This window comes from Kogia breviceps, chromosome 19, assembly GCF_026419965.1.
Source record: "Kogia breviceps isolate mKogBre1 chromosome 19, mKogBre1 haplotype 1, whole genome shotgun sequence".
Taxonomy (NCBI): Eukaryota; Metazoa; Chordata; class Mammalia; order Artiodactyla; family Physeteridae; genus Kogia; species Kogia breviceps.
The window spans coordinates 7659512-7684863 of record NC_081328.1 but is presented as its reverse complement, the minus strand read 5'-3'; the positions used below and the strand labels follow the sequence as shown (position 1 = coordinate 7684863).

The 25352-nt window shown below is 44.2% G+C and overlaps 1 protein-coding gene across 15 annotated transcripts in view; it reads right to left on the bottom strand.

The window, feature by feature from the left end:
• The window catches only part of MYH10 (myosin heavy chain 10), a 195963-nt gene that overhangs the window by 85295 nt on the left and 85316 nt on the right, over positions 1-25352 (bottom strand). For all 15 annotated transcript variants that reach the window (XM_067021824.1, XM_067021825.1, XM_067021832.1 and 12 more), the window contains one exon: positions 15628-15655. In XM_067021824.1, coding sequence (XP_066877925.1) covers positions 15628-15655 — 28 coding nt within the window. The remainder of the gene's footprint in view (positions 1-15627; positions 15656-25352) is intronic.

Genomic DNA, 25352 nt, shown 5'->3' with positions numbered 1-25352 from the left:
TAATCTGTTTTTTTTTTTTTTTTTTTGCGGTACCCGGGCCTCTCACCGCTGTGGCCTCTCCCGTTGTGGAGCACAGGCTCCGGACGCGCAGGCGCAGCGGCCACGGCTCACGGGCCCAGCCGCTCTGCGGCACGTGGGATCTTCCCGGACCGGGGCACGAACCCGTGTTCCCTGCATCGGCAGGCGGATTCTCAACCACTGCGCCACCAGGGAAGCCCAAGGTAATTTAATCTGAAGGAGCTGAACGAACTCTGGGATGTGTCCACTGATTACTGACAGCATCTTCAAGGCCACTAGACGCCTTCCTGGCTCACCTCTCAGACCAGGCTGACGGTGGCTCCCTCCCCTCGACCCACGTGGCACCTCGTACCTACCTCATACACAAATCTTCACAGTGATCACCAGCCTCACCCGAGGTAAGGATAAGGGCCCCATGCGTTTGCTGATTTGTATGTTTGTGTAGTTTCTTTTTAATCCACGTAAACCTTGTGCAGTGTTGACACACAGCCAGGACGTAATTTGTACAGAAAATGAAGGAATACTACGAATTTTGTTATGAACTGGGACAAATGCTATCACTTCCTATGATTTCTATTTTCAAACGAGGCTGGCACATTTCACAGGTTGCTTTTTATTTCTACGCAGTACTAAGCTTGAAATTCAGGCAAGCTGCTAGCATACAGTGTGATACTTGAATTATGGCCTCTCTGATCAAATACTTGAGGTTCCCCAAGACCCGGGCAAAGCAAACCTACCTGGACAATGAATAAAATCTCAATTTGGATTAAAATAAAAAACTGTAATATATAATTAAATTAATTTTCTAAAAAACAACAACAAAAACACCCCAGGAACTCAAAAATGTTATTATGTACATGGCCAACTAGTGATCCTCTATGCCTCTTTTATTTAAGGCTTGAAAATCGATTTTTTCGAACTCTGACCCTTTCTTGAAATTGTACTTGGAACTGTACTATCTGCACTGTCCCCAACACGAGTTCTCTAGGTTTCCTGGTTGGATTACCTCCCTAACTCTCTGCACCCGAACACCACCGAGGGGTGGGGCAAAAGGGTCCTATTGATCACCTAGTTGTATGGCTTTGAGTAAGGAAATTAACTTCTCTGGAAATGGACACCATCATTGGTAAAATGTAGGAACAGGATTAGACCCTTTCCCGCTCCAAGATTTGATGATTCTAGATACAACCCACTTACTGGTGTCTAAGAATATTTTACCTATTAAGCTTATTAACTACCATCTACTGTTGTATTAAAAACTGTCCCCTTGGGACTTCCCTGGTGGCGCAGTGGTTAAGAATCCGCCTGCCAATGCACGGGACACGGGTTTGAGCCCTGGTCCGGGAAGATCCCACATGCCATGGAGCAACTAAGCCCGTGTGCCACAACTACTGAGCCTGTGCTCTAGAGCCCGAGAGCCACAACTACTGAACCCGCGGTGCCACAACTACTGCAGCCTGCGTGCCTAGAGCCTGTGCTCCGCAGCAAAGAGAAGCCACCGCGATGAGAAGCCCGCGCCCCGCAACGAAGAGTAGCCTCTGTTCGCTGCAACTTGAGAAAGCCCGTGCACAGCAGTGAAGACCCAACGCGGCCAAAAAATAAATAAATAAATAAAAAACTGTCCCCTTCTTTGTTTTGCCATCTAAGTCTAGTCTTAGGTACTCCAATCCACCAAACCTTCCATTAAGGTTTCTGCCTGCTATTCAGGCTTAGAGAGGCCTTTCTGCACTAACGTTATATCCATCTATATTTTCATTCCTATATCATCTATATTATTAAAACCACCTATATTTTCTTCCAAGACTTTGATGGTTTCACTTTTTACAACTAAGTCTTTAAGTAATTTGAAAAAAAAAAAAAAAAAAAAAAAAAGTATGGTCTGAGGTCAAGACTGAATCTCATTTTCCCCTCAAATGATTCAGTCCACATCCCAACATCAATGGTGGACCAAGACACCGATTACCCAGCGATCTGAAATGTTATCTTTACCTTACACTTATGACTTATTCCAAAGCCAGCACCGCCCTGCAGCAGTTTGGAAGTATGAGGAACCAGAGCACACATCACTGTCTTTAAAAAATAAATCAAGTGGTCTCGGAGGTTCTTTTCAGATAAACTTCAAATAATTTGGTTCTGCTACATCCCTCTCCCATCTCCCCCCGCCCGCCACCCCCGTAACACTAGTCAGACAGAATTGTGAGTTAAATAATACACCTGCTATTTTTAAGAGAAATGATGGCTTCATCTGTCTCAGTTAAATTCTGTATTTCTCTAAGTTCAAAACAGGCAAGGACCACGTCTGTCTTATACATCCTTTAACTCAGTGCCTAGCATAGCACGTACTTGCTGAATTCTGCTGAATAAATGAATATACATCCTACACAAAATTTATTTCTAGGCTCTATTTGATAATTGTTTGTTTGCTCCTGTTATTAATTTCACCACCACTATATTTTCTACCTGGCTACCACTGGTACATGGATAATGATTTTCGTTCATTCATTTATTCAACACATATTTACAAATCATCTATGTGTCGGGCACCCTTTTCAAGTGCTAGAGATAGAGCTGTGGACAGGGTCCTTGTGCAGCTCAAGATCAGCAGAGACAAAGTAAACAAGAAAAACAAATGGGATAATTACATGTGAGGGAGGTGACAGGAAACAAGGAGGCTGCTGAAAGGGATAAGGCAGAAAAGCAAAGGGTAACACCCTGGAGATGCCATGAGGGGGGGGAGCCTCCTGAAAGGTGAGCAAAAGCTCGGTATATATCCCAGGAACTGGCGGCCAGAGTGAAGTATTTAGATAAATAACTAGCCAGGCAGACAGCGGCAGGAGGTACTGCCAGGGTGGGAAGGGGTGGATGTGATGTACCCTGGAGCCATGGGAAAGAATCTGGATTTTATTCATGTGTAATTTGGTAAGAACTACGAGGTCGGTTTTCTTTGTTTTGTTCTTAACTTTATTCAAAACACCTAGTGTTTCAAGCTAAGCATGATGTTGGTTGTTGGTTTCAAACAGATAATTTTTCGTTACCTGAAGAAATGAGCCTCATATAGCCTGCTGATGACTCGTCTTGAAAACAGCTGTCCTTGGTCCTTGTCAGCTTGGTTTACCTCTGAGGTTTCTCAGCTAACCCCTCTCAACTGGACATGCTTCACTGTGTCCTGAAAGCATTTTTTTGCCCCCATCTGTCACACTTACTTGGCTGTACTTGACAACCACCTATGAACTCTGCTACATTTTCCATATTTCAGGTCTAAGGTACCTCTGCTAATAGAAGATATTGCTTCAAAGACAGCTGTATTCCAATACCTTACGGTTGAGGTCCCAAGAGGGGAGACAGCTTTATACTCTCACCTCAAAATGGGGGTAATAGCTTCTGACACGTAAGGTTACTGTGAAGGAAAAAAATACAGTCCATCTAAAGCTTATAATTAGTAGTCAGTAAACATTACCTATTATTGTCCACTCAGCTGTTCCTCCCCCATATAGGAGGGAATTTGAACTACTAAACTCTCTATAGTGCTAGTAAAGTGGTTAAGAAGTGGGCCATGGTGTCCTGGTGACCTACTTAGATTCAAATCCCATCTACCACTTCCTAGCTTATGGGGCTTTGGGCAAGTTACTGGGCTCTCTGAGCCTCAGTTTATACTCCTTTAAAATGAGATCCGGTTACTTCAAAGGACTGAGATAATGCATGTAAACAGCATAGCATGGCACCCAGCCAGAAGTTGCTCCGTAAATGTCAGTACTGGTAACAGCTATGACAATGGTCAACAGTGATGATAAAGAAATTGACAGAAGTAAAAAGGTGATAACCTCTGATTTGACTAGGAAAGACGTGGCAGGATCAAAGGAATATAATCCTTAGAAAAAAGTTTTTGAAGGGGAAGTGGCACATCTGTCCCAGATGGAAAAGGGGGAAGTAAAGCACCTTGAACAAAAGTAAATGGGCAGAGCTTCCCTGGGGGCGCAGTGGTTAAGAATCCACCTGCCAATGCAGGGGACACAGGTTCGATCCCTGGTCCAGGAAGATCCCACATGCCGTGGAGCAACTGAGCCCGCGTGCCACAACTACTGAAGCCCACGCGCCTAGAGCCTGTGCTCCGCAACAAGAGAAGCCACCGCAATGAGAAGCCGGCGCAACGCAACGAAGAGTAGCGCCCGCTCGCTACAACTAGAGAAAGCCTGTGCGCAGCAACGAAGACCCAACGCAGGCAAAAATAAATAAACATATTTTTTTAAAAAAGTAAACAGGAAAGGGAACCACAAAGAAAGCTCAGCAGACTCCTCTTGAAGAAAATTAGGAGAATCCTCAAAGGTAACAACAGGCCAAGCCCTCAAAGAGTGAAGAAGACAAAGGGAATCTGACCTCATTTCCACCAACGAGACAAGATCTACCAATGCAGTGGTTCTATACTGTAAAGGACTGCTTGTTCCATTGCTGGTCTCCGGGGCACAAGTGCAAGGTTAACGGGAGAACAGAGCAAGCAGCCTGCTGGGTGGGGTGCCCTGTTGTCTGCTGCAGCACATACGGATGTAAAAGATCAGGAGTTTCTAACCTGAAGGTATCTGTGTTTTCTAGAGAGATCTGTGGCTTTCACTGGCTTCTCAAAGCCATGTGCAAGCCAAACAATAACATAAAAAACAACAGTGGTGAGAAGCAGTGAGGTAGATAATTAATGCATGATCAGTTCCGAGATCTTTCTCTGAACCCCTTCTGGACTGTGGGTATTTCCCCAAAGAGAACCCTCCTTTCCCAGATCTTAATTGGTTTCGTTTTCATTCTCTCTGGATATTTGTAACATCAAATTCAGTCTAGCTTCAAAAACACCCTCTGCCTCAAGTTCTTGCTTTAGATAACCTTAATTTGAAAAACAACACATATTTTACATAAAACATATAAATATACATATATATATAAATAGCGTTACTCAATGACTTCCTACAGTTTCAAAACTGTGTTCTATTAGAAAGCAGCTTACTAGTAAGATCAAGATAGACTTGGGTTCAAGTCATCTATGAAACACTAATACCATCTAGTGTCAGCCGTGTTATGTAAATGGAGATAACAGGGGTATTGCAAAGATTCACGGAGACAACATTTGCAAAGATGTTAGTTCCTTTTTCTGGAACATTTGCCTGGAACATTTTAAACTTCTATTTACAAGTTGATTTGCCTACTCGTTCCCCATAATATAGCTATCACTGAGATGCAGCCACAATAATCTAAAAACCCCCACGTTTTAAGACTTGAGGACACATAAGGCAAAGAGTCATTAGAAAAGCAAACTGAGGTCTAGAGAAGCTCACTGTCTGACCTAGGGTCATGGTAGAGCTGGGACAAAACCAAAAAACAAAACAAAAAAACCTATCCAACAACACAACGGTTTTTTAACTACAACACACTTTTTGTTGCCTTCACTATTTTTTTTAAGACTATTTTTTTAGAGCAATTTTAGGTTTACAGCACAATTGAGAAAGGTACAGAGATCTCCCTTGTAACCCCTGCACCCACACACACAGCCTCCTCTGTGATCAACATCAGTCACCAGAATGGTACATTTTTGACGCAGGATGAGCCCTAAGTTCATAGTTTGCATTTGGGTTCACTCCGGATGTTCTATGGGGTCTGGACAAATGTATAATGCCTTGTATCTACTATTATAGTATCACACAGAATATTTTCACTTCCCTAAAAATCCTCTGTGCTCTGCCTATTCAACTCCCCTCCGCCCCCCACTCCCCTGGCAACCACCGCTCTATTGATACTTATTATCTTCATAGTTTTGCCTTTTCCAGAATGTCATCTAGCTGGAATCATACAGTAGGTAGCCTTCTCAGATTGGCTTCTTTCACTCAGTAATGTGCACTTAAGGCTCCTCCATGTCTTTTCATAGCTTCACGGCTCATTTCTTTTTAGCACTGAATCATACTCCATTGTCTGGATGGACCACGGTTTATTTATCCATCACCTACTGGAGGACGTCCTGGCTGCTTCCGAGTTTTGACAATTACAAACAAAGCTGCTATAAACTTTCAAGTGCAGGTTTTGGTGCAGACATTAAGTTTTTAATCCTTTGGGAAAAATACCAAGGAGTCCGATTGCTGGATCGTATCGTAAGAGTATGTTTAGTTTTGTAAGATACCGGCCAAACTGCCTTCAAAAGTGGCTGCGCCATTCTGCACTCCCGCCAGCAGCCAGCGCGAGTTCCTGCTGCCTCACATCTTCAGCAGCATTTGATGCTGACAGTGTTTCCAGATTTTGGCCAGTCTAGCAGGTGCGTAGTTGGTGACGTGATGTGGAACAACTTTTCAGGTGCTCCTTTGCCATCCGTGTATCTTCTTTGGTGTCTGCTAAGGTCTTTGGGCCATTTTTTAATTGGGTGGTTTTCCTACAGTTGAGCCTTTTAAGAGTTCTCTGCATATTTTGGATAACAGTCCTTTATCAGTCGTGTCTGCCGCAAATATTTTCTCCCAGTTTGTGGCTTATCTTCTTGATCTCTTGACACTGTCTTTTGCAGAGCGGAAGTTTTTAATTTTAATGAAGTCTAGCTTACCGATTATTTCTTTCATAGAGGTCTTTGGCTTTGTATCACAAAAGGCATTACCATAGGCAAGGTCATCTAGGTTTTCTCTTATGTTATCTTCTAGAAGTTTTATGGTTTTTCATTTTACACTTAGGTCTTTGATCCATTTTGAGTTCATTTTTGTGAAGGGTATAAGATCTGTGTCTAGATTCTTTTTTTTCCTTTTTGCATGCGGATGTCCAGTTGTTCCAGCACCATTTGTTAAAGAGACAATCTTTGCTCCAATGTATCGCCTTTGATCCTTTGTCAAGATCAGATGGACATTTATGGGGTCTATTACAAAGTTGCCTTAGCTATTTAATCAATTCTATCGATTTGGTTAACTTAAAACTTTTAAGGTATGTTACTTATAGCAAGAATCAACTAACTGTTTGAAATCCAGGATGGCTTATCATTACCACTTAATGTGATATTTGTATAGGACATAAAACTCCTTAACAACAAAAAATCTATTGTCACATCCTGATAGAAGACGGATGTGAAGCAACAATTGTTTTATAATTGTTACATTATATACAAACACACTTAAAAGGAGAAAAACTAGAGTTAACCAGCAGTTAGAGTCATAAAATGTAAGCAGAGTATTCTTTATTATTATTTTTTGCGTTACGCGGGCCTCTCACTGTCGTGGCCTCTCCCGTTGCGGAGCACAGGCTCTGGACGCGCAGGCGCAGCGGCCACGGCTCACGGGCCCAGCCGCTCCGCGGCACGTGGGATCTTCCCGGACCGGGGCACGAACCCGCGTCCCCCGCATCGGCAGGTGGACTCTCAACCACTGCGCCACCAGGGAAGCCCGTAAGCAGAGTATTCTTTAAAAGGGGGCGTAGAGAACAGAGTAACTTCTTCACCAAGGGTGACTGAATTTTAATTATAATGAGAAGGAAAGTCAACATGAGGATTACACTCTTAACAGGATTTCACTTGCAATTACATTGGGTGCTCTCCCATGATCAAGGAAGTTCTTGCCGGGATACTAGAATAAGGGATCCAAGCCACCTGCTTGGTCGTAAGTGGGAGAGCTCACACTGCCTGGCCTGAGTCTGCAGAAATAAAGTCTAGTTGGGGAGCTGCACGCAGATGAGGCCAGAGGGTAATTTACAAGTGCATCCTTCTGGGGGAAAAGTAAATTAGAGTAAATGACTAAAAAAGTAGAGGTTAAACAGGAGCTGTCAAACTACTTAAGTATTGATTTTTTTAAAAAAATGGTGCTTCCGATTGTATTTTCTCTTTGTGATACCTTTGCAAACATAGGTACTTAATATAAAATAACTACTAAATAAAATTGACTAGTTATTCTCATACAGAAATCTTAATTAGCTCAGCTGTGTACTAAACTTCAGACGACCCCGATTACCCCTAGAGTTCTTTATTTGGTGGGTCCTCAAAGGCACCAGGGAACATATCATATTTTCTTAATTCTGGGATACCTTGTTTAACACTTTCATATTTCGCAAGCCACAATGTAGCTTGTAATAGATATAAGCATGAAAAGCTGTTTGTTATTAAATATCATAACCGGTAGATTATTATAGAATTACTAAGAATTAAAGTATGGTGAGGCTAAAAGCAGTGAGGGTAGGAACTGGCTAGATACAGGAGGGAACTTTCTGGGGTGATCATAAAGGCAATGTTCTCTATGTTGATAGGGGTTTACGTTACACAAGTAACTCAGCACTTATATACTTAAGATCTGTGCATTTCATTATATGTAAATTTTATCTCAAAAGATAAAGATGTAAATATTGGACTTTAGTTCACGTTATGTAAGAAGTATTCAGGGGGAAGTGTGCTGACGTTTACCAACGCATCAGATGAAGGGATTAACAGCCCATCAAAGTGGGTTTCAGTTTAAACTGAAAACAATCTAAACATCCGCGGCCACAGAAAGGAATGCCATCTCACCTTAAGCAGAGCCTCCTGAAAATACAGCTGCCACGGACCCCCATCCCAGGGAGTTTCCGGATTGGGAGAAGTCTTGACCCTTAGCACCAGGAAGTGCAAATTCAGCTGTCCACTGGCGTCACAAAGCCCAACAGAACCCTCCATACTTTCCCCCAGAAGCCCTAATCCTCCTACAGCACTCCTCCTCTTGTTAAGTTTAGTATTTAAGCCTTTTATTTCTGGTTTTCACCAAGTTACTCCTCACTGAGCACTCGTACACACATGCGTGAATACACCTTGTCTTTCCTCCCGTGAGTCTGTCTGTTGTCAATTTGTAGACACCCAACCACAGGGCCCAAGCTGGGAAAGTCTTCCTTCCGGACACAAACAGTAAAATGGATTGACAGATGGATAGAGCAATGAACAGATCAATACACAATAAAGAAAGTACAGTAAAATATTAATGGTAGAATCTAGGTGGTAGATATATGGGTCCTGACTGCAAAATTCTTTCAATGTTGCTTTAGGTTTGAAAATACTTATAATAAAATGTTCCAAAAATTCAATTTTAAAGAAAAGAAAACAAACATGGTACTTGATGACTGCTACTTTATGTCCACAAAGAGATAACCAGCTGCTAGGAGACTTACCTCACAAATCCAAGCCTATCATCCATGGATGCAAATGTCAGTCTGAAAAGACAATGCCCATCTAACTGCGTGCCTGTAACGGGCACTTTTGGTGACAAGCGTAAATCAGTGCTCACTAACCTCTGCTTCTGCCAAACAGCAGAAATCCCCTCCCCTAAGCGTTTCCTGCTTCCAGATATTCCAGTCCTTATCCAAAATGGTCACCCAAGCTCCCAATCCACCCGAAGAGGAGAGGAGAGGTCCATGTCCTGCACCTGGTCCCCTGCGTATTGCACGCGGGGTCACTGTTACTGTGACACTGCAGACAGGTGGCACACAAGTTCTATTCCTCTCTCGCTCCGGAGCAGAAGAAGGTAGCTCGCTTACTGCGCTCGTTTCACGGAGCCCCAGTGACTAGACTCGTGACGACCTCATATTAACCGGTGCTGTATAATAAAGAATTGCCGGCCTTTGTTCCTGATTCCTGGGAGGGAGCCTCTAAGTACCTGGCATGTCTTTGTTATTCACGGTGGGCACTTCAATAGCTCCAGGATGGGGACTGGCCAAGCTGAGAGCCCAAGCGGGTGATCAGAGGTTTGGGCTTTAAACCATGTGACAGGAGCCTCACCTCTTGGGAGGGGAGAGGGAGTGGACACTCATTCAATCAGTCGCGCCTACATGATGAAGCCCAATCAAAACTCTGGACTTTGAAGCTTAGACAAACTTCTTGGTTGGTGATATACACTGATGCACTGGGAAGGGAAGCGACCAGAGTATATGGCAGCTGTGCCTTGGGGAATCCCCAGACCTCACCCTCTGTGTCTCTTCCTTTGCCTGGCTCTGACCTGTCATTCTAGCAAAGCGTCGAATCTGAGCCGGGCAGTGGCAACCCCCAAGGGTGTAGCTGTTTATTTAGTCAGAAGTACAGGTAACCGGGGAGCCCCAGAGCTTGCGGCTGGTTCTGCAGAGCAGGCCCACGTAGGGGAGTGTGTCCAGGAAGTCAAGGTCAGAAGTGCTTTGAAACAGTTTTAAAAAGACATTTGCAGATCACGTTCTAAAACAACTGGCTTCTGGAAGAATACAGCCAATGGAATTAAATAAGTAAGTAAAGCAAAAAAGTGAACAGACTATTCTAGAATACAGAATTAAAATGAAGAGATGTAAGGAATGCAAGGCGTGAGAGCCTGACAGGATTAAACGTTGAGGACTGTTATAGAAAGTCAAATATGGATTGTACGTGAGATGACATTACTGAATCTTTGTCAATCTTCTCAAGTGTGACAATGGTCTGTGGTTATGTGGGAATGCCCTGCTCTTAGGAAACGCCTGCTGTGTACCTAGGGGTAAGGTGTCAGGATGCCTGCAAACTTGCAAATGGTTTTTTTTCAAAAAAAAAAAAAAAAGGGCTGTGTGTGTACAAAGAGAACTGACATTTAAGTGAAGGGTATACGGGCACTTAAAGTACCATTCTTTCAACTTTTCTGTAAAATTCAGGTTTGAATTTTTTAAAATAAAAACTTGGGGAAATGCATGAGCAAAGTTTTAAAAAAAAGGAAAACAAATGAAGTAAAGAAAATTTAAAAATCACTGAAGTAGGGGATGGGTATATGGGGGTCACCAACTATTCTATTTTTGTGTAGGTTTGAAGTTGCAAAATAAAATGCCTTTATAAAATGCTATCAGAAAGGTTTTAACCTTTGAAGACACATACAGTATTCACTAGTTTCTAAAACTTCCTAATCTGTACTTAAGCGTGTTTCCTTGATTCCTAGTTAATTAAGAGATGCATATTCTCTTGTTTGCATTTTTATCCATTTCCCGAACAGTGTGCCAGGTTCTCAGGGGATAATTAAAAAGCAATGGGGGGCTTCCCTGGTGGCACAGTGGTTGAGAGTCCGCCTGCTGATGCAGGGGACACTGGTTCGTGCCCCAGTCCGGGAAGATCCCACATGCCACGGAGCAGCTGGGCCCGTGAGCCATGGCCGCTGAGCCTGCGCATCTGGAGGCCTGCGTACCATCAAAAAAAAAAAAAAAAAAGCAATGAAGGTAAGTCACAGTTTCTACCTTACTGTCTAGTTATAAAACAAGACCCTGACTGTTGGGCTTCCCTGGTGGCGCAGTGGTTGAGAGTCTGCCTGACGATGCAGGGGACACGGGTTCGTGCCCCGGTCCGGGAGGATCCCGCGTGCCGCGGAGCGGCTGGGCCCGTGAGCCATGGCCGCTGCGCCTGCGCGTCCGGAGCCTGTGCTCCGCAACGGGAGAGGACATAACAGTGAGAGGCCCGCGTACCACCAAAAAAAAAAAAAAAAAAAAAAAAAAAAAACCACACAAAAAAAAACAAGACCCGCACGACCTAAATAGGTAATGAATTGCCGTCTATGAAAAAAAAAAAGGGCCTGATGAGGGGAAATCAGTGTGGGCTGGAACTGACTGTATCGATGGGCATATTTCCTCCCTGGAGGGAGAAAGAGGCTAAAAGGCAAGGAAGTCAGCCAGGATCCACCAAGATGGGTCAGATAGTAGGTGCTGGGCAGGGCGAGGACAAGAAGGAGAAATATGAAACGAGGTGACAACCAGAAATAGGGACAGGAAAGAGGGCGGGGAGTCCAAACACAGGGCAAGATTTAAACCTTGAGTCTGGAAACACACAGCGTTGATGACGGAAAGAAGGATACTGGGAGACACATCTTGTCTATGTAGGAATAAAGGTTAATTTTTAGGCACGTTGAGTTTAAAGTGGCATGTATTCCCCACTTCACACCCTGCGCTCCACGGGAGACCAAAGTACCTGGGATTGCCTGACACCATTTCTCACCCGCCGTCCCCTATGCCTGGAAGGTTCACTGATTCCTTAAGAAGTCCTGAGGGATTGTGACAAGGATGAGGGTCTACAAACTCACCTGGCTGCATGGCTGCCCACCTGAGCTAGAAACCCCCCAGAAGCCAGTAAGGACAGCAGCCAAGGCTGCTGCCTCCCAAAGGCCCAAGTCCCCCACGCCCCTTCCCCAATGCACCAGGGCCCAGAGATGAACTCTGCAGGGGAGCCTTCAGACTCACAGCCCTGCCCGCCTTGTTCACCGCCTCAAATGTCGCTCCTCTGCTCTCATATTGTGTTTGCTTTCTCCTGATCCCAAACCCCAGTATTTCCTGCTCCCACGCCCCTCTCCTCCTCTGTCCTCTCTGGGCCCGCCGCCCCACCGCGTGCGAAGTCACCCACGTTCTCAGGGTCCTCACCGGACACTCCCTCCTCTGCTGGCCTTGCTCTGCATCACACACCTGCACACGTACCTGATCAGGAAGAAAGTCAGGGGGCATCCTTCTCACTCTCCCTCACGTCGCTCCCAGGCCCTCTTGTTATAAAGCCTCTAACCCTCGGCCCCGCCTCTCTGAGGTCACATACAGCCATAATGGTTGTTCTGACACTTGGATTTATTCTGTCTAGTAAGATCATTAAAAACAAACAAAAACCTCCATTCCCGTTTCAAAAAAGAAAGCACTTTTTATTCCCCACCCCCCCACCCCCGCCAAAAAAAGGAAGGGTCTTATCTTGGAATAGCCTCTCCTCCCCTCATGTCAGTGACACCGCCCCCAACTCAGGCCCCTTGGCTCCTTGATACCTTCAACCCCGACGACGCCCTGCTCCCCCTCTGCGTCAGCTGCCCACTCCTGTGGCCACACCGAGGTGTCCCCATCGCGTCACCTGCGGCCACACTGCCTCCTCTTCCTGCCCCTTCTGCTCCGGTGTCCCCAGGAGGACCTGTCCTCTAGTTCTCTGACACAACTCCCTCCTCCCTATCACTCCCCCCTCGTTTGCCCATATCCCAGGCAGGGTCCATCGCGACAGTTTCTCTGGCCAATGTCCTCAGTTCTCTCATTTCAGTGACCCCCCCCCATCAGCACCCACTTACAAAAACTGTCCCAGCTTTTGTTGGATTGAATCTGGCTCCATTCCAACACCCTTGTGGGGGATGGTCCACAGCAACGGCCCCACCTGTTTCACATCCTGCTGTACCTACCCCCTTGGCTAGTGTTTCACACACTGACCTTGGCCTCGGCCACCCATCTGGCTTGGGAACGGGGCGGCAGCAAGTGTGCACAACCTTATGCGCTGGAGCTCACTCTCCGGCTGCTCTTGGCACCTGTCACCATGTTAAAAACAGGGCTGGCCTGGTGGGGAATTAAAAGACCTACAACCAAGGCCCCCCCGCCAGCCAGACAGCAACTCCTCCCTTCCCCACCCCCATCCCAGGTGAGACAGCTCAGCCTGGCCCCGCTCAGCAGAAAGGCCCAGCTGAGTCCAACCCAACTGCTGGGAAAACTGCTTTAAGTCATTAAGTGTCAGGGTAGTTTATGGTTTAAGGAAAGCTAATTCAGGGGCTTCCCTGGTGGCAGTGGTTAAGAGTCCACCTGTCAATGCAGGGGACACGGGTTTGAGCCCTGGTCCAGGAAGATCCCACATGCCGCAGAGCAACTAAGGCCCTGCGCCACAACTACTGAGCCTGCGCTCTAGAGCCCGCGTGCCACAACTACTGAAGCCCACGTGCCTGGAGCCCATGCTCTGCAACAAGAGAAGCCACCGCAATGAGAAGACCGCGCACCGAAACGAAGAGTAGCCCCCGCTCGCCGCAACTAGAGAAAACCCGCATGCAGCAACGAAGACCGAACGCAGCCAAAAATAAATAAAATAAATACATTTATTTTAAAAATAAATAAATGTATATTGATTCGTATAACTCAGAGGCTAAACAATGCTGGAAGAAAATTTACACAACAGGGAGACTAGTGTCAGCTATTTCTGCTTCTCCCCTCCTCCATCTTATTAACACCAAAGTTTCTCTTCATGGGAAGGAAAAGCCACGAGATGGGAACTTTCTCAATTCCCAGCCTCCCTGTCACTCTAGAGGCCTCGCGTGCCCCCCAGGTCCCGGCCAGACACCCACCCCGTGCCCTCCGCGCCCCTCAGTTCTCTCTGCCTTGCCCCCATCTCCCTCTACAGCATTTAAACTCTTCCACATTAAACACACCATCAAAAACAACAGAAGTCTGGGCTACCCTGGTGGCGCAGTGGTTGAAAGTCCGCCTGCCAAGTCAGGGGACGCGGGTTCGAACCCCGGTCCGGGAGGATCCCACATGCCGCGGAGCGGCTGGGCCCGTGAGCCATGGACGCTGCGCCTGCGCGTCTGGAGCCCGTGCTCCGCGGCGGGAGAGCCCGCGGCAGTGAGAGGCCTGCGTACCGCAAAACAAAAAAAAAAACAAACAAAAGTCGATTTCTCACCACTAATCCACAGCTGCACTTTTCACTTTCTCAAGCCCTGTGGAAGTAGCAGGTCTTCACTTGGCTTTTTGATTTTTTTAAACTTTTTCACACACACACACACACACTCCCCGCCCCCGTCATTCCTCAACCGCCGTCAGGCTTCGACCTCCCTCCCCACCCCCAGAGCACCTCAGTCGACCACCGCCAGCCTCCTGCTCTAGCGCTAAATCCCACGCCCGTGGTTCTGTATATTTCACTCAAGCTCAAGGGCGTCCGACAGGCTGACCCACTCCGTGGGCCACGGTTTGAGCGTCTCTGCGGCGTCTCACCCTCTTCCCCCACCCTCGAGGGTCGCCCCTCCCGGGGATCCCACACTCTGAGGCGACCTCACTCACCGTGTGGCTGCCGTCACCCAGGCCGCCGGCTCTGCATTCCGGGCACAGCTCCGACTCCAGGTTCACGGGGCCAACGGCCTAGTGACAGCTCCACTCTGGAGAGCCACAGGCCCCTCAAGGTCAGCGTCCTCCGCCAACCTCCTTGCCTTCCGCCCCGAACCCGTTCCTCCACCGAACTCCTTACGTCCCGAAACTGGCACAACTCCAGCCTCTCTGAGCTCCCCTTTCTCAGGCGTGTTAAATCACCGAGTCCCGCCGGGCCTGTCTCCTAAACGAACCTCCACCCGAGATCCACCCACTTTCCTCTGGCTCCACGACCACCTCTCCACCTGCAGTCACTTCCACCCCTCACGGAGCTAACTCAACAGCCTCCCGCCTGGTCTTCGCGTGCTCACGCTTCCCCGTGCAATCTCCCCGCCCCCCCCCCCCCCACCCCCGGTAGCCAGCGGGACCTTCCGAACGTGCAAATCTGACCGCTCCCTGCCATGGGTTCTGTTCAATCCTGACTCTCCAGCACTTCACACACACAGCGCGCAGGCGCGTGATAATAATGCTTCCTGGGTGGCACGGCTCAGTTCCCAAGATGTCCAAGAGGTCAACACTCGGACAAACAAAGTAATGATGTAAGTTTCACAGATTAACGTTATGAAATGTGTGAAATGCCCAGTCTGACAACCAAAGAGTAACACCAAATTTAAGCAACTTATATATTGTAGTCTTAAAAAAAACAGCTACAAGGTTTACATCAAACTCTGTAGGTGACTGCTCTCCCTCCCCCCACCCCATCCAAAAACATAATGGCTTTTACTTTCCAACCGAATCAGAAAGAAGTCTGAATGTTCAACATTTACTTACGTGCAAAGAATTGACTGGTCCTCACGATCTACAAAACAAAACAAAACAAACAAACAAAAAAAGAAAGTGACCATTTGCCTGCTTTTTAAAAAATTTGATATAATAATTAAGTTGCAGTGATAGCCTCTAAAATACGCTGCTGCTCTCAGGTCAAGTTAACTCTTCCCAAACCTATTATGCATTATACAGTCCTAAACCCAGTCAAGTTCATCATTCTAATGCCAGATTCTCTGCGGGAGAGAACAGTCCAGGCTGAGATGACTGTACACGTCTAACCAACCAGGCCTCTCCAGGCCGGCTGCCCACCAGAGTCAACTGGGAAGTTTCATAAAAATGAACTCCGCAGAGCTCCACCCCCACCTTCAGGGGGAGGGACTGAAAAACCCCTTTTTAAGTAGGTTCCCCAGGTGATTCTGATGCAGGGCCAGGTTTGGAAACCACTGCCTTTCAAGAAAACCCACCACCAGAGAGGAATCATTATTAATTTGACCTTAAAGGAGAAAAAAACCCAAAAAGTATCAAACATGGAGTGGAAAAGAAGATTGAAGGAGGATAAACATGAGGTTTAACCACTGTCTCAAGTCAGAATGTTAGATACACCAAAAATAACAAAAGGACGTATGATGAAAAAAACTAACATGATTTTAAAGTGATGAATGATTTAAGTATTCATATTCAGCTCAATTTTTTCAACTGAAAAGGTGAAATGCAAACCCATGTGTAGTCCAAGGACAAAACCACCTGTGAAGGATGTATGACTTCCAATCACTTATGAGCATCATTATCTCTACTTTACAGACGAGAATGTTCTTTGAGGAAGTTAATCCTCCAGTCACATAGCTACTGGCAGGACAAGGATGCAGGTGAGAACCCAGGCCTGTCTGCCTCCAGCGCCTGTGTCCTCAACACTCCCGACCAAGACTGTCACTGCCTCAGAAGGAATTGCGGACACGAGGGCCTGGCCCAGGTAGCATTTCCGTCGCTCCCTAGGCTGTGCCTGCTTTTCCATCAGAAAAGCCATCACGTGCCCAATGAAGGTCTCACAGTAGTTCAGGCATAGATAACCTCCATCAAAGAGAAGTGAAGAGTTCCTCCACTACGTCATACTATTTTCATATAATATTATTAAAAGAAACAAATCCATTCATATACTCTGTGTATAAACTGAGTTTATATGCAAGAGCATATTACTGCCTGGGCCCTTGAGTCTAATTTAATTCCGAATGATAGCTCCCAACCACTGTTTTCTCCTTCTTTCTGGCTGCCACGGGCAACATAGTTGATGTCTGCCCCTTTACTGGTTCACCTTCCCAGGGACGTGCCATCTCCTTTCTTTGGCATGTCCTTCCCGGATCCATGACCGCTAGGATTACCTCCACCTGCCCTTCGGGCTCAGCTCAGCTGTATCTCCTCTGAGACGCCTCCCCAGACCCTCTTCCTCAGGCTCCTCCCTGTTGCCTTCTGTTGACCACAGTGTTCTGGGGTCAGACAAACGATACTGCCACCTGCCTGCCCCACCAGCACGTGCTGCCTGAGATCACAGACTGTCTTGCTTCTTTACTCCCAGAATTAACAGTCAGCCATCCGCCCACTGAGAGAACCCAGTACAAGGAGCCAGGCCGGGCACTGGCGAGACACCGGGAACTGGAATCTTCCGTCCTAGCTCCAGCCCCACCACAAACTGCCCACAGATCTATAAATGAGGCATTGATTCCTTGCTGGTCTCGGTTCTCCACCTATAAAACTAGGATTTTACCAAGTTTTTGCCTATTATTCACTCTAAACATGAACCCTCACACCCCAAATTCTCCTGGTCTGAGCAACGTCTATAGAACTCCACTTCATAGTTTACAATGAACTTTATACTCTAAAAACCTATAAATATAACCAGACACGGCCTTATAGTGACATTTACGGGAAATAACTTCATGTTCAAAAATGTTTCATGTTCAACTAGCCTTCTAAAGAGTAGAGATTCATTTGATAGCTCAGTTATTTTCCAAAGCACCTTTCAAAAAACACATACGGAGGTACTCAATAAATCCATGTTGAATTAAATCATATTTTCAACAGTGAAAAAGGTTTCAAATCAGTCACCTCAGCTCCTACCTTAAAAAACTTGAAAAGCACAAATTAAATGCAAAATAAGTAGAAGAAAAAAATGATAAGGAACAGAAATCAATGAAATGGGAAACAGGAAAACAAAAACCAAAAAATACAAGTGACCCAATGCTGGTCCTTTGAGATCGATGAAATTGATAAATCTCTAGACAAAATGATCAGGTATAAGACACAAATTACCAATATCTGGAATGAGAAAGGGAAAACCACTATAGATCCCAGAAATTCTGAAAGGATAATAAGGAAATATTAGGAACCACTTTCTGCCAAAAAATTTGACAACTAGGATGAATGGGATAATTTCTTTAAAAGACATAAACTACTACAGTTCACTCAAGAAGAAACAATAACCTAAATAGATGTAGAAAAGACATACAATAAAACAAAATCCATTCATGAGTAAAAACAAAAACAAAAAACTCAGCAAACTAGGAATACCAGGGAACTTCAACAACTTGATAAAGGGCATCTACAAAACACCTACAGACAGTTAACATCATCCTTAATGGTGAAAAACTGAATGCTGTCCCCCTGAGACCAGGAATAAGACAAGGATGTCTGTTCTTATACCTATTCAACATCACAAAGAAGAAAAATAATTAAAAGCAGAGATTTGAAAAGGAGGAAATAACAATGTCTCTATTTGTAGAGGACAAAATTGTCTATAGAGATAATCCCAAAGAATCTACTAAAAAACCTTTCAGAATAAGTGACTTTTGCAAGGTTGCAAAATATGTCAATATACATTTAAAAAATAATATTTCTATATATTAATAGTGAACAATTGGAAATTAAAAATTTTAAAGTTCCATTTAACACTACTAAAAACAGGAAATGCTTAGTTATACTAAGGGATATGTTATACTTAGATATAAATCTAACAAAGTATGTGCAAGATCTATATACTAAAGACTAAAATACTGATGAAATAAATTAAAGATCTACATAAATAGATAAACCATGTTCATGGATTGGAAGACTCAAAACTACTGTCAATTCTGCTCTAATTGTTCTACAGAGTCAATGCAATCCAATCAAAATGTGAAGAGTGGGACCTTTTTTTTTTAGAAAATGACAAGCTGATTTCTATAATTTATATTGAAAGACAAAGCAACTAGAATAGAGAAAATAATTTTTAAAGAATGATGGTGGAAAATACACTATTTGATTTCAAGATTTACTATATGGCTATTGTAACCAAGACAGTATGATATCTGCAAAAGGACAGACATACAGATCAAAGGAATTGAGAATCCTGACAAAGGCAATTCACTGGAGAAAAAAATTGTCTTCTCAACAAATGGTGCCAAGATCAACTGGATATCCACATGCAAAACGATGATCTTCAATCCATACCTTGCACCATACATGAAAATTAACTCAAGATGGATCACAGATTGAGTGGGAAAAAATTGCAAATCACTTACCCAATGAAGGACTTGTAACTAAAAAGGACAAAGAATTCTCAAAAATGAGTAATAAGGGAACAAACCACCCAATTTTTTTTAATGGTCAAGAGATTTGGACAGTTCACCAAAGAAGACATACAAGTGGCATAAGCACATCAAAAGATGCTTAATATCATTAGTCACTAGGGAAATGCAATTTAAGGCCACAATGAAATATCACTACACACTTATCAGAGAGACTACAATTTAATAAAAAACTGACAATACCAAGTGCTGACAGGATGCAGAACTGGAACTCTCAGCCATTGCTAGTAAGGTTGAAAAATGGCACAGCCATTTGGGAAAAGTTTGGTAATTTCTTATAAAGTTCAACATACACCAACTATGTGACAGAGCAATCCTACTCCTAGGTATTGAGCCAAATGAAATTAAAACTTACACTCAAAAAACCTGTATACAAATGTTTCTAGTGTCTTTACTGCCAAGAACTGGAAACTATCTAAATGCCCTTCGAATGGTAAGTGAATAAATAAACTGTGGAACATGCATCCAATGGAATACTACTCAGAACTAAAAAGGAGTGAAGTATTGGTGGATGACGCTCAAATGTACTATGTTAGTGAAAGAAGCCACCCTCAAAAGGCTAACTTGTGTATGATTACACGATGTTCTGGAAAAGGCAAAACTACAGTAACAAAGGGAAAAAAAAATCAGTGGTTGCCATGGACTAGAGGGGAGGGAATTACTATAAGGAGAGTGTAGAAATTTGGCGGGAAGATAGAACTGTTCTCTATCTTTTTTTTTTTTTTTTTTTTTTTTTGTGGTACGCGGGCCTCTCACTGCTGTGGCCTCTCCCGTTGCGGAGCACAGGCTCCGGACGCACAGGCGCAGCGGCCATGGCTCACAGACAGGCCCAGATGCTCCGCGGCATGTGGGATCTTCCCGGACTGGGGCACGAACCCGTGTCCCCTGCATCGGCAGGCGGACTCTCAACCACTGCGCCACCAGGGAAGCCCTGTTCTCTATCTTGATAGTAGTTACACAACTATATGCATTTGTCAAAAGTCAAAAAGCTATGCACTAAAAAGGCTGAATATTGCTGTATGCAAATGATACCTTACTAAAATCGTATATATTTAGTTTTCCCATCCAGCAACATGCTGTCCCTCTACATTTAAGCCTTTAAAAAAGCTCTGCAATTTCTTATTCAGGTTCTGCCTATTTTTGTTTACTGCTTCCATATATTATTTTTGGCTAAAGAATAAGTACATCTTCAAACTTATCACCCAGTGAAATCACTGTTTCATCCCCTCACTAACCCTCTCACATGATGCCTGTACCCTCTTAGTTTTCTTCATAGCACTTATCACTATGATATTGTCTTTATTTATTTTCCTGTATCTTCAATGAGATAACAGTTCTCTGACACAATCACCAGAAGGGTTTTCCTACATCTGACAGCTTCTCAGGGTAAGGAGTGTTACTGTCTCCCACTGCCTGTATTCCCACATTATAAGATTCAATACCAGATTCAAGGCAACTGTAATTCATTATAAAACATTCCTCTTCCTGGCATAAAATAATGCCCTTTGTCCCTGTTTCTGCTGTGACGTCTACTTTAGACTTGAGATGACTTTAATTGATGCTCCCTTTTTGTACCCATTTGGCAGAGGAAATGCCCACCATTGCACTGCTATGATTTTTCTACTTTGAGATGTCTCTCTTGTAAGGGGCATATGATTATATTAGGTTCTGTTATTTATAGGGGGTTAAAAGTATTTATATTTACCGCTATATTTGGTGTTACCTGTTTTCTGACCTTTTGAAGCCTTCATTGATGTGTCTTTTAAACGATGGTTGGTTTCCCTTGCTTTTCTTTCTCCTAATGTAAGAAACTTGTACCCAGTTTCAACATTTTTCAAAAAGAATCCTTTAACCTACATTTTAAAGGTGCACATTTTGATGTGTATCAATCCTAGTCTTAAAAGACTTATTCTTAAAACAAGAGAGGGGCAGTATATGTGCTTATTATACTAGGACATCCCTTGGTGTGTCTGACATCATTTCAAGACTGCTGCTCATGATTCCGCTATATAAATGGGCCATCCTTTTAAGTAATTACTTATTCGTAGAACAACTCGTTATTTCCACTGTTTCTCAGGAAGCTACTGGAGGTTATTCTCCATCCAAAATAACAGCATATGGGATCCATAAATTAAGAAATACAACCAGGGAAAGAAGCAAGGAGGAATCTCCTGTTGGTCCAGTGGTTAGGACTCTGTGCTTCCACTGCAGGGGGCACGGGTTTGATCCCTGGTCAGGGAACTAAGCTCCCGCATGCCCCAAAGTGAGGCCAAAAAAAAAAACCCCCCCACACCAAAAACACACATACCCTTAAAACACACAAACCCTTTGATCCAGCAGTCCACAGAAAGAAGCAAGGAATTTCCAGAGTGCAGGTGAAGGCAAGTCTGAAGACCACTAAGTACAGACTGGAGGATAAAGGGTCCCCGGGGGTATGTCTCCAAGGGAGAAAAGACACTGATCAATTACGTGATACATGTCTACCTATTGAAAGAAGACTTGTAGTTCTGTCAAATCAATGTAGTAATTGCAGAACTACTCTGTTCCCCCAAAATAGGAAAATTACTAACCCCAGGGAAAACAGCAAATTGTGTAAGAAAGGAAATGTGATCATAGGAGAAATAGTTTAAATGTCGAATACGAAAATGGCCAAAAAATGTTGATTTGACTCCTATCAGGAAGATGGGGGTGGGCAGTTAAAAACTCTTCTTTCATAATAGGAAGTCTATAGAAAACACTGGAAGTTAAAAAAAAAAAAAAAAAAAAGAAACAAAGAATATCAAGCCTGTTACTTAGAAATATATACATACACAAGAAGAAACAGATTAAAATATGATTTCCTCTAAAGAGGAAATCCAGAATGGGCAGGGAGGGGTAGGACAGGTATCTCTTGTTTCTTTTTCAATAATGTAAGCCTTGCTGTACGGTGTGTTTGCTTGTTTCAACTATCTTCACGTATTACTTTTTAACAAAAAGTAAAAAGTAATTTAAGCATTCAAAGTTCTTTGACAATTTCTGATCTTGATGTTATCCAGACTATTCCACATTGTTTAATGGTCTAAAACCATTTAGATAACACAGGAATTATCTAGTCCTTGGGATTTGATAGACTCCACCACTAAAATTATCTGGGCCTTGTGTCTTTGAGACATAAGGGTAAAACCTCTGACAATCTTTACCATTTCTCCCACTGGCATTGTTCTAAGTTTTCCACCTTATTTTGAGTCAATTTTGTCTCTGTTTATAGTGTTATAAAACCTTTATTCTTTCTGGTGGTTCTCTCTTAGTCACACTTGCCAAATGTTTGTCTATTTTACGGTCTTTTTGTGGAACCAGTTCAAGTTTTACTTAACAATTTTATGTTTTTCCTCTTGTTTAGGTTCATTTCATGTTGTACTTTTTAAAAATTGAGGTATAACTGACACGTAACGTTATATTGGTTCCAGGCGTACAACACAATGATTCAATATTTGTATATACTGCAAAATGATCACCACAAGAAGTCTTAAGTTAACATCCAGGCTGTACTTTGTTTTTTTTTTTTTAACGGTACACGGGCCTCTCACTGCTGTGGCCTCTCCCATTGCGGAGCACAGGCTCCGGACACGCAGGCTCAGCGGCCACGGCTCACGGGCCCAGCCGCTCCGCGGCACGTGGGATCCTCCCGGACCGGGGCGCGAACCCGTGTCCCCCCGCAGCAGCAGGCGGACTCTCAACCACTGTGCCTCCAGGGAAGCCCAGGCTGTACTTTTAAAGAACTTCTTTTGTGCGTGTGAAATGACACACAGAAAAGCTCATGAGACAATACAGCTTAATAAATTATCATAAAGTTGTCTTTTATCTACCTTGTGAGTAAAAAGGCTTGTATATAAATTTTTGTTTACTAATAAAAATATTTATAGCTATGAATTCTTTCTTAAAGCAGTTTTTGCCTTAAGCCATCAATTGTTTACATGTGATTATTTTGTTGTGGTTAACTTCTAAAGAATCTGTAATAGCAGTTTTGATTTCTTCTTTTACCAAAAGAGCCATATAGATGAATGGCTAACAGCAAAAACAGTAAGAAGAACTCATTAAACAACACTCCCACAAAACAAACCCAGGTGGAAATCTGTTAATACCTTGTCTTACTGCACTGTGGTCAGAGAACATGGACTGATCTGAGATTTTTATTGGTGACTTAGCATCAAAACTACAAGCCAAGGTTGTAAATGTTCTTTCTGCTCGATGGGCAGTAGTACTGTATATACATTTTCCAACTCAATCTTGCTAAATTGTGTTGATCACATTCTTTATATTCTTTCTTTTCCCTACTTATCTCAAATTCTGAAACACATTAAAGCTCCCTCTATAATTGTGGGTCACATTTCCCCTGTATTTCCAATAGCTTGTTGTTTTAAACATGTGACACAATGTCAACGGTATAAATGTAAGTATTATCTGAGTCTTCTAGAGAATTATGTCACACGGTTCCTCTCTTAAATCTCCCATCTCTGCTCCCTCCTCCTCACCCTCAGCTGGGACCCTGCTTCACCTTTCCCTGAGAAAACAGGAACGTTTTCACAAGTTCCTACCACCAACCATATCTACCCACCAACCGGCAGATGCTTTCAAGAAACCTGGCTGTGAAGGGAAGGAGAGGATGCAAGGGAGAATTTTCTTTCTTAAAGTAGTGGGGAAAACTTCAGCACATTTAATGCTAACATTGGGAGCCTCTGAAAAGGGAAGCAGAAGACAGTCAACGCCGTGAGCTTCCTGAGACGGATTCCTAGGAGAGATGGGATGGGTGTCAGAGGTGAAGGAGCGGGGAAGACTGCCTTCACAGGAGTGGGCGCCCGACAGGACGGTTTGTCAATCTGGCTCAGGAAGCTGCGGCAGCTCCTCTCTGGTGGCTCCTAATTTCTCCATGGATCAGGGAAAGAAGCCACCAGCTGGGGAGGAGAAGGGGACACAGGGACCTAGGGAGCTGAAGTGGGCGGGGGCTTGAGACAATCTGTAGGGAGAGTGAGGTTATAATCTTAAATCAGACAATCAGGGAAGGATTAGCAAGCAGTATTCTGCCTGGAATCTGGGCTCGTGGTCACGAAATTAACATGAGTATTGATCTGTTCGGCTGTATGAACAGAAGACTCCGGAGGCATCAGCAACCCAAGTAAGAGCCTTAAAAAAAGACAAATATCTTGATTGACCTAGGGTGAGAATTTTGCCAAATAAGTATAACAAAAGAACAAAGGGACAGGGCGACTAGGATACTGACAGAAGACGCTGAAATGACAGACTATAAAATCTAAACTACACAAGGAAGAAAGTCAAGGCAGCACTGATAATCCAGAGGGGAAAAGGAGAACAGCTTTTGGACCCAAGATCTAAATGGAGTCAAAGAACACGGTCAGGAGACTTGCTGACTGAGCTGCCAGGACGGAAGGATTTTGCAATAGAATTTCTGGAATATTTGAAAAATAAGATCATTTCAGAAGGTGGCACAGTCTAGGGTGTCAGCAGCATAAGTCAGAAGAGAAGAAGATTAAGAGAAGATTAAGAGACCGGGGGCTGGCTGTTCAGGAGAAACTAGGAAGAAACACAGGGTTGTGGCAGGGCTTGAGAAGCAGGGAGGCCACGACGACGTGTTGGGGGCCAGACCCGCTAAGGAGGGAGGGGAGGAGGAGGGAGGAGGGGAACCCAGAAGAAAGCTGCTACAAGCGATGAGGGGCAGGGTTTTCAAGGGGTAAAGAGCATTAATAGACCAGCAGTTGCACGGCGAGTAAGGACACTGACCCCATCTCCCAGCGCACAGGATCAGAGTGGGAGGGCCCACACTCAGGGAAAAGCCTAAAGCCCAGAGAAAAAGAAAACACTTGACGAAGACATTGAACACATAGGGAAGTTTGCACATCACAGAGTGGGAGTTAACCTAAGGCAGAAATGAAAAGAGAGCATTAGGGAAACGAAGATGTGACCGGGAAACAAAAGAACCCAGGAGATGTGGGTTTCATTCTAAGACTCCAGGAAGAAGGTAGAATCTCAGGTCTTAGATATGCAGGGGGGGGGGCTGCAACTACTTGTTAACAGCAAAATTTGCCTTTACGTCTGTCTAGGTCAACAGAAGGTGGG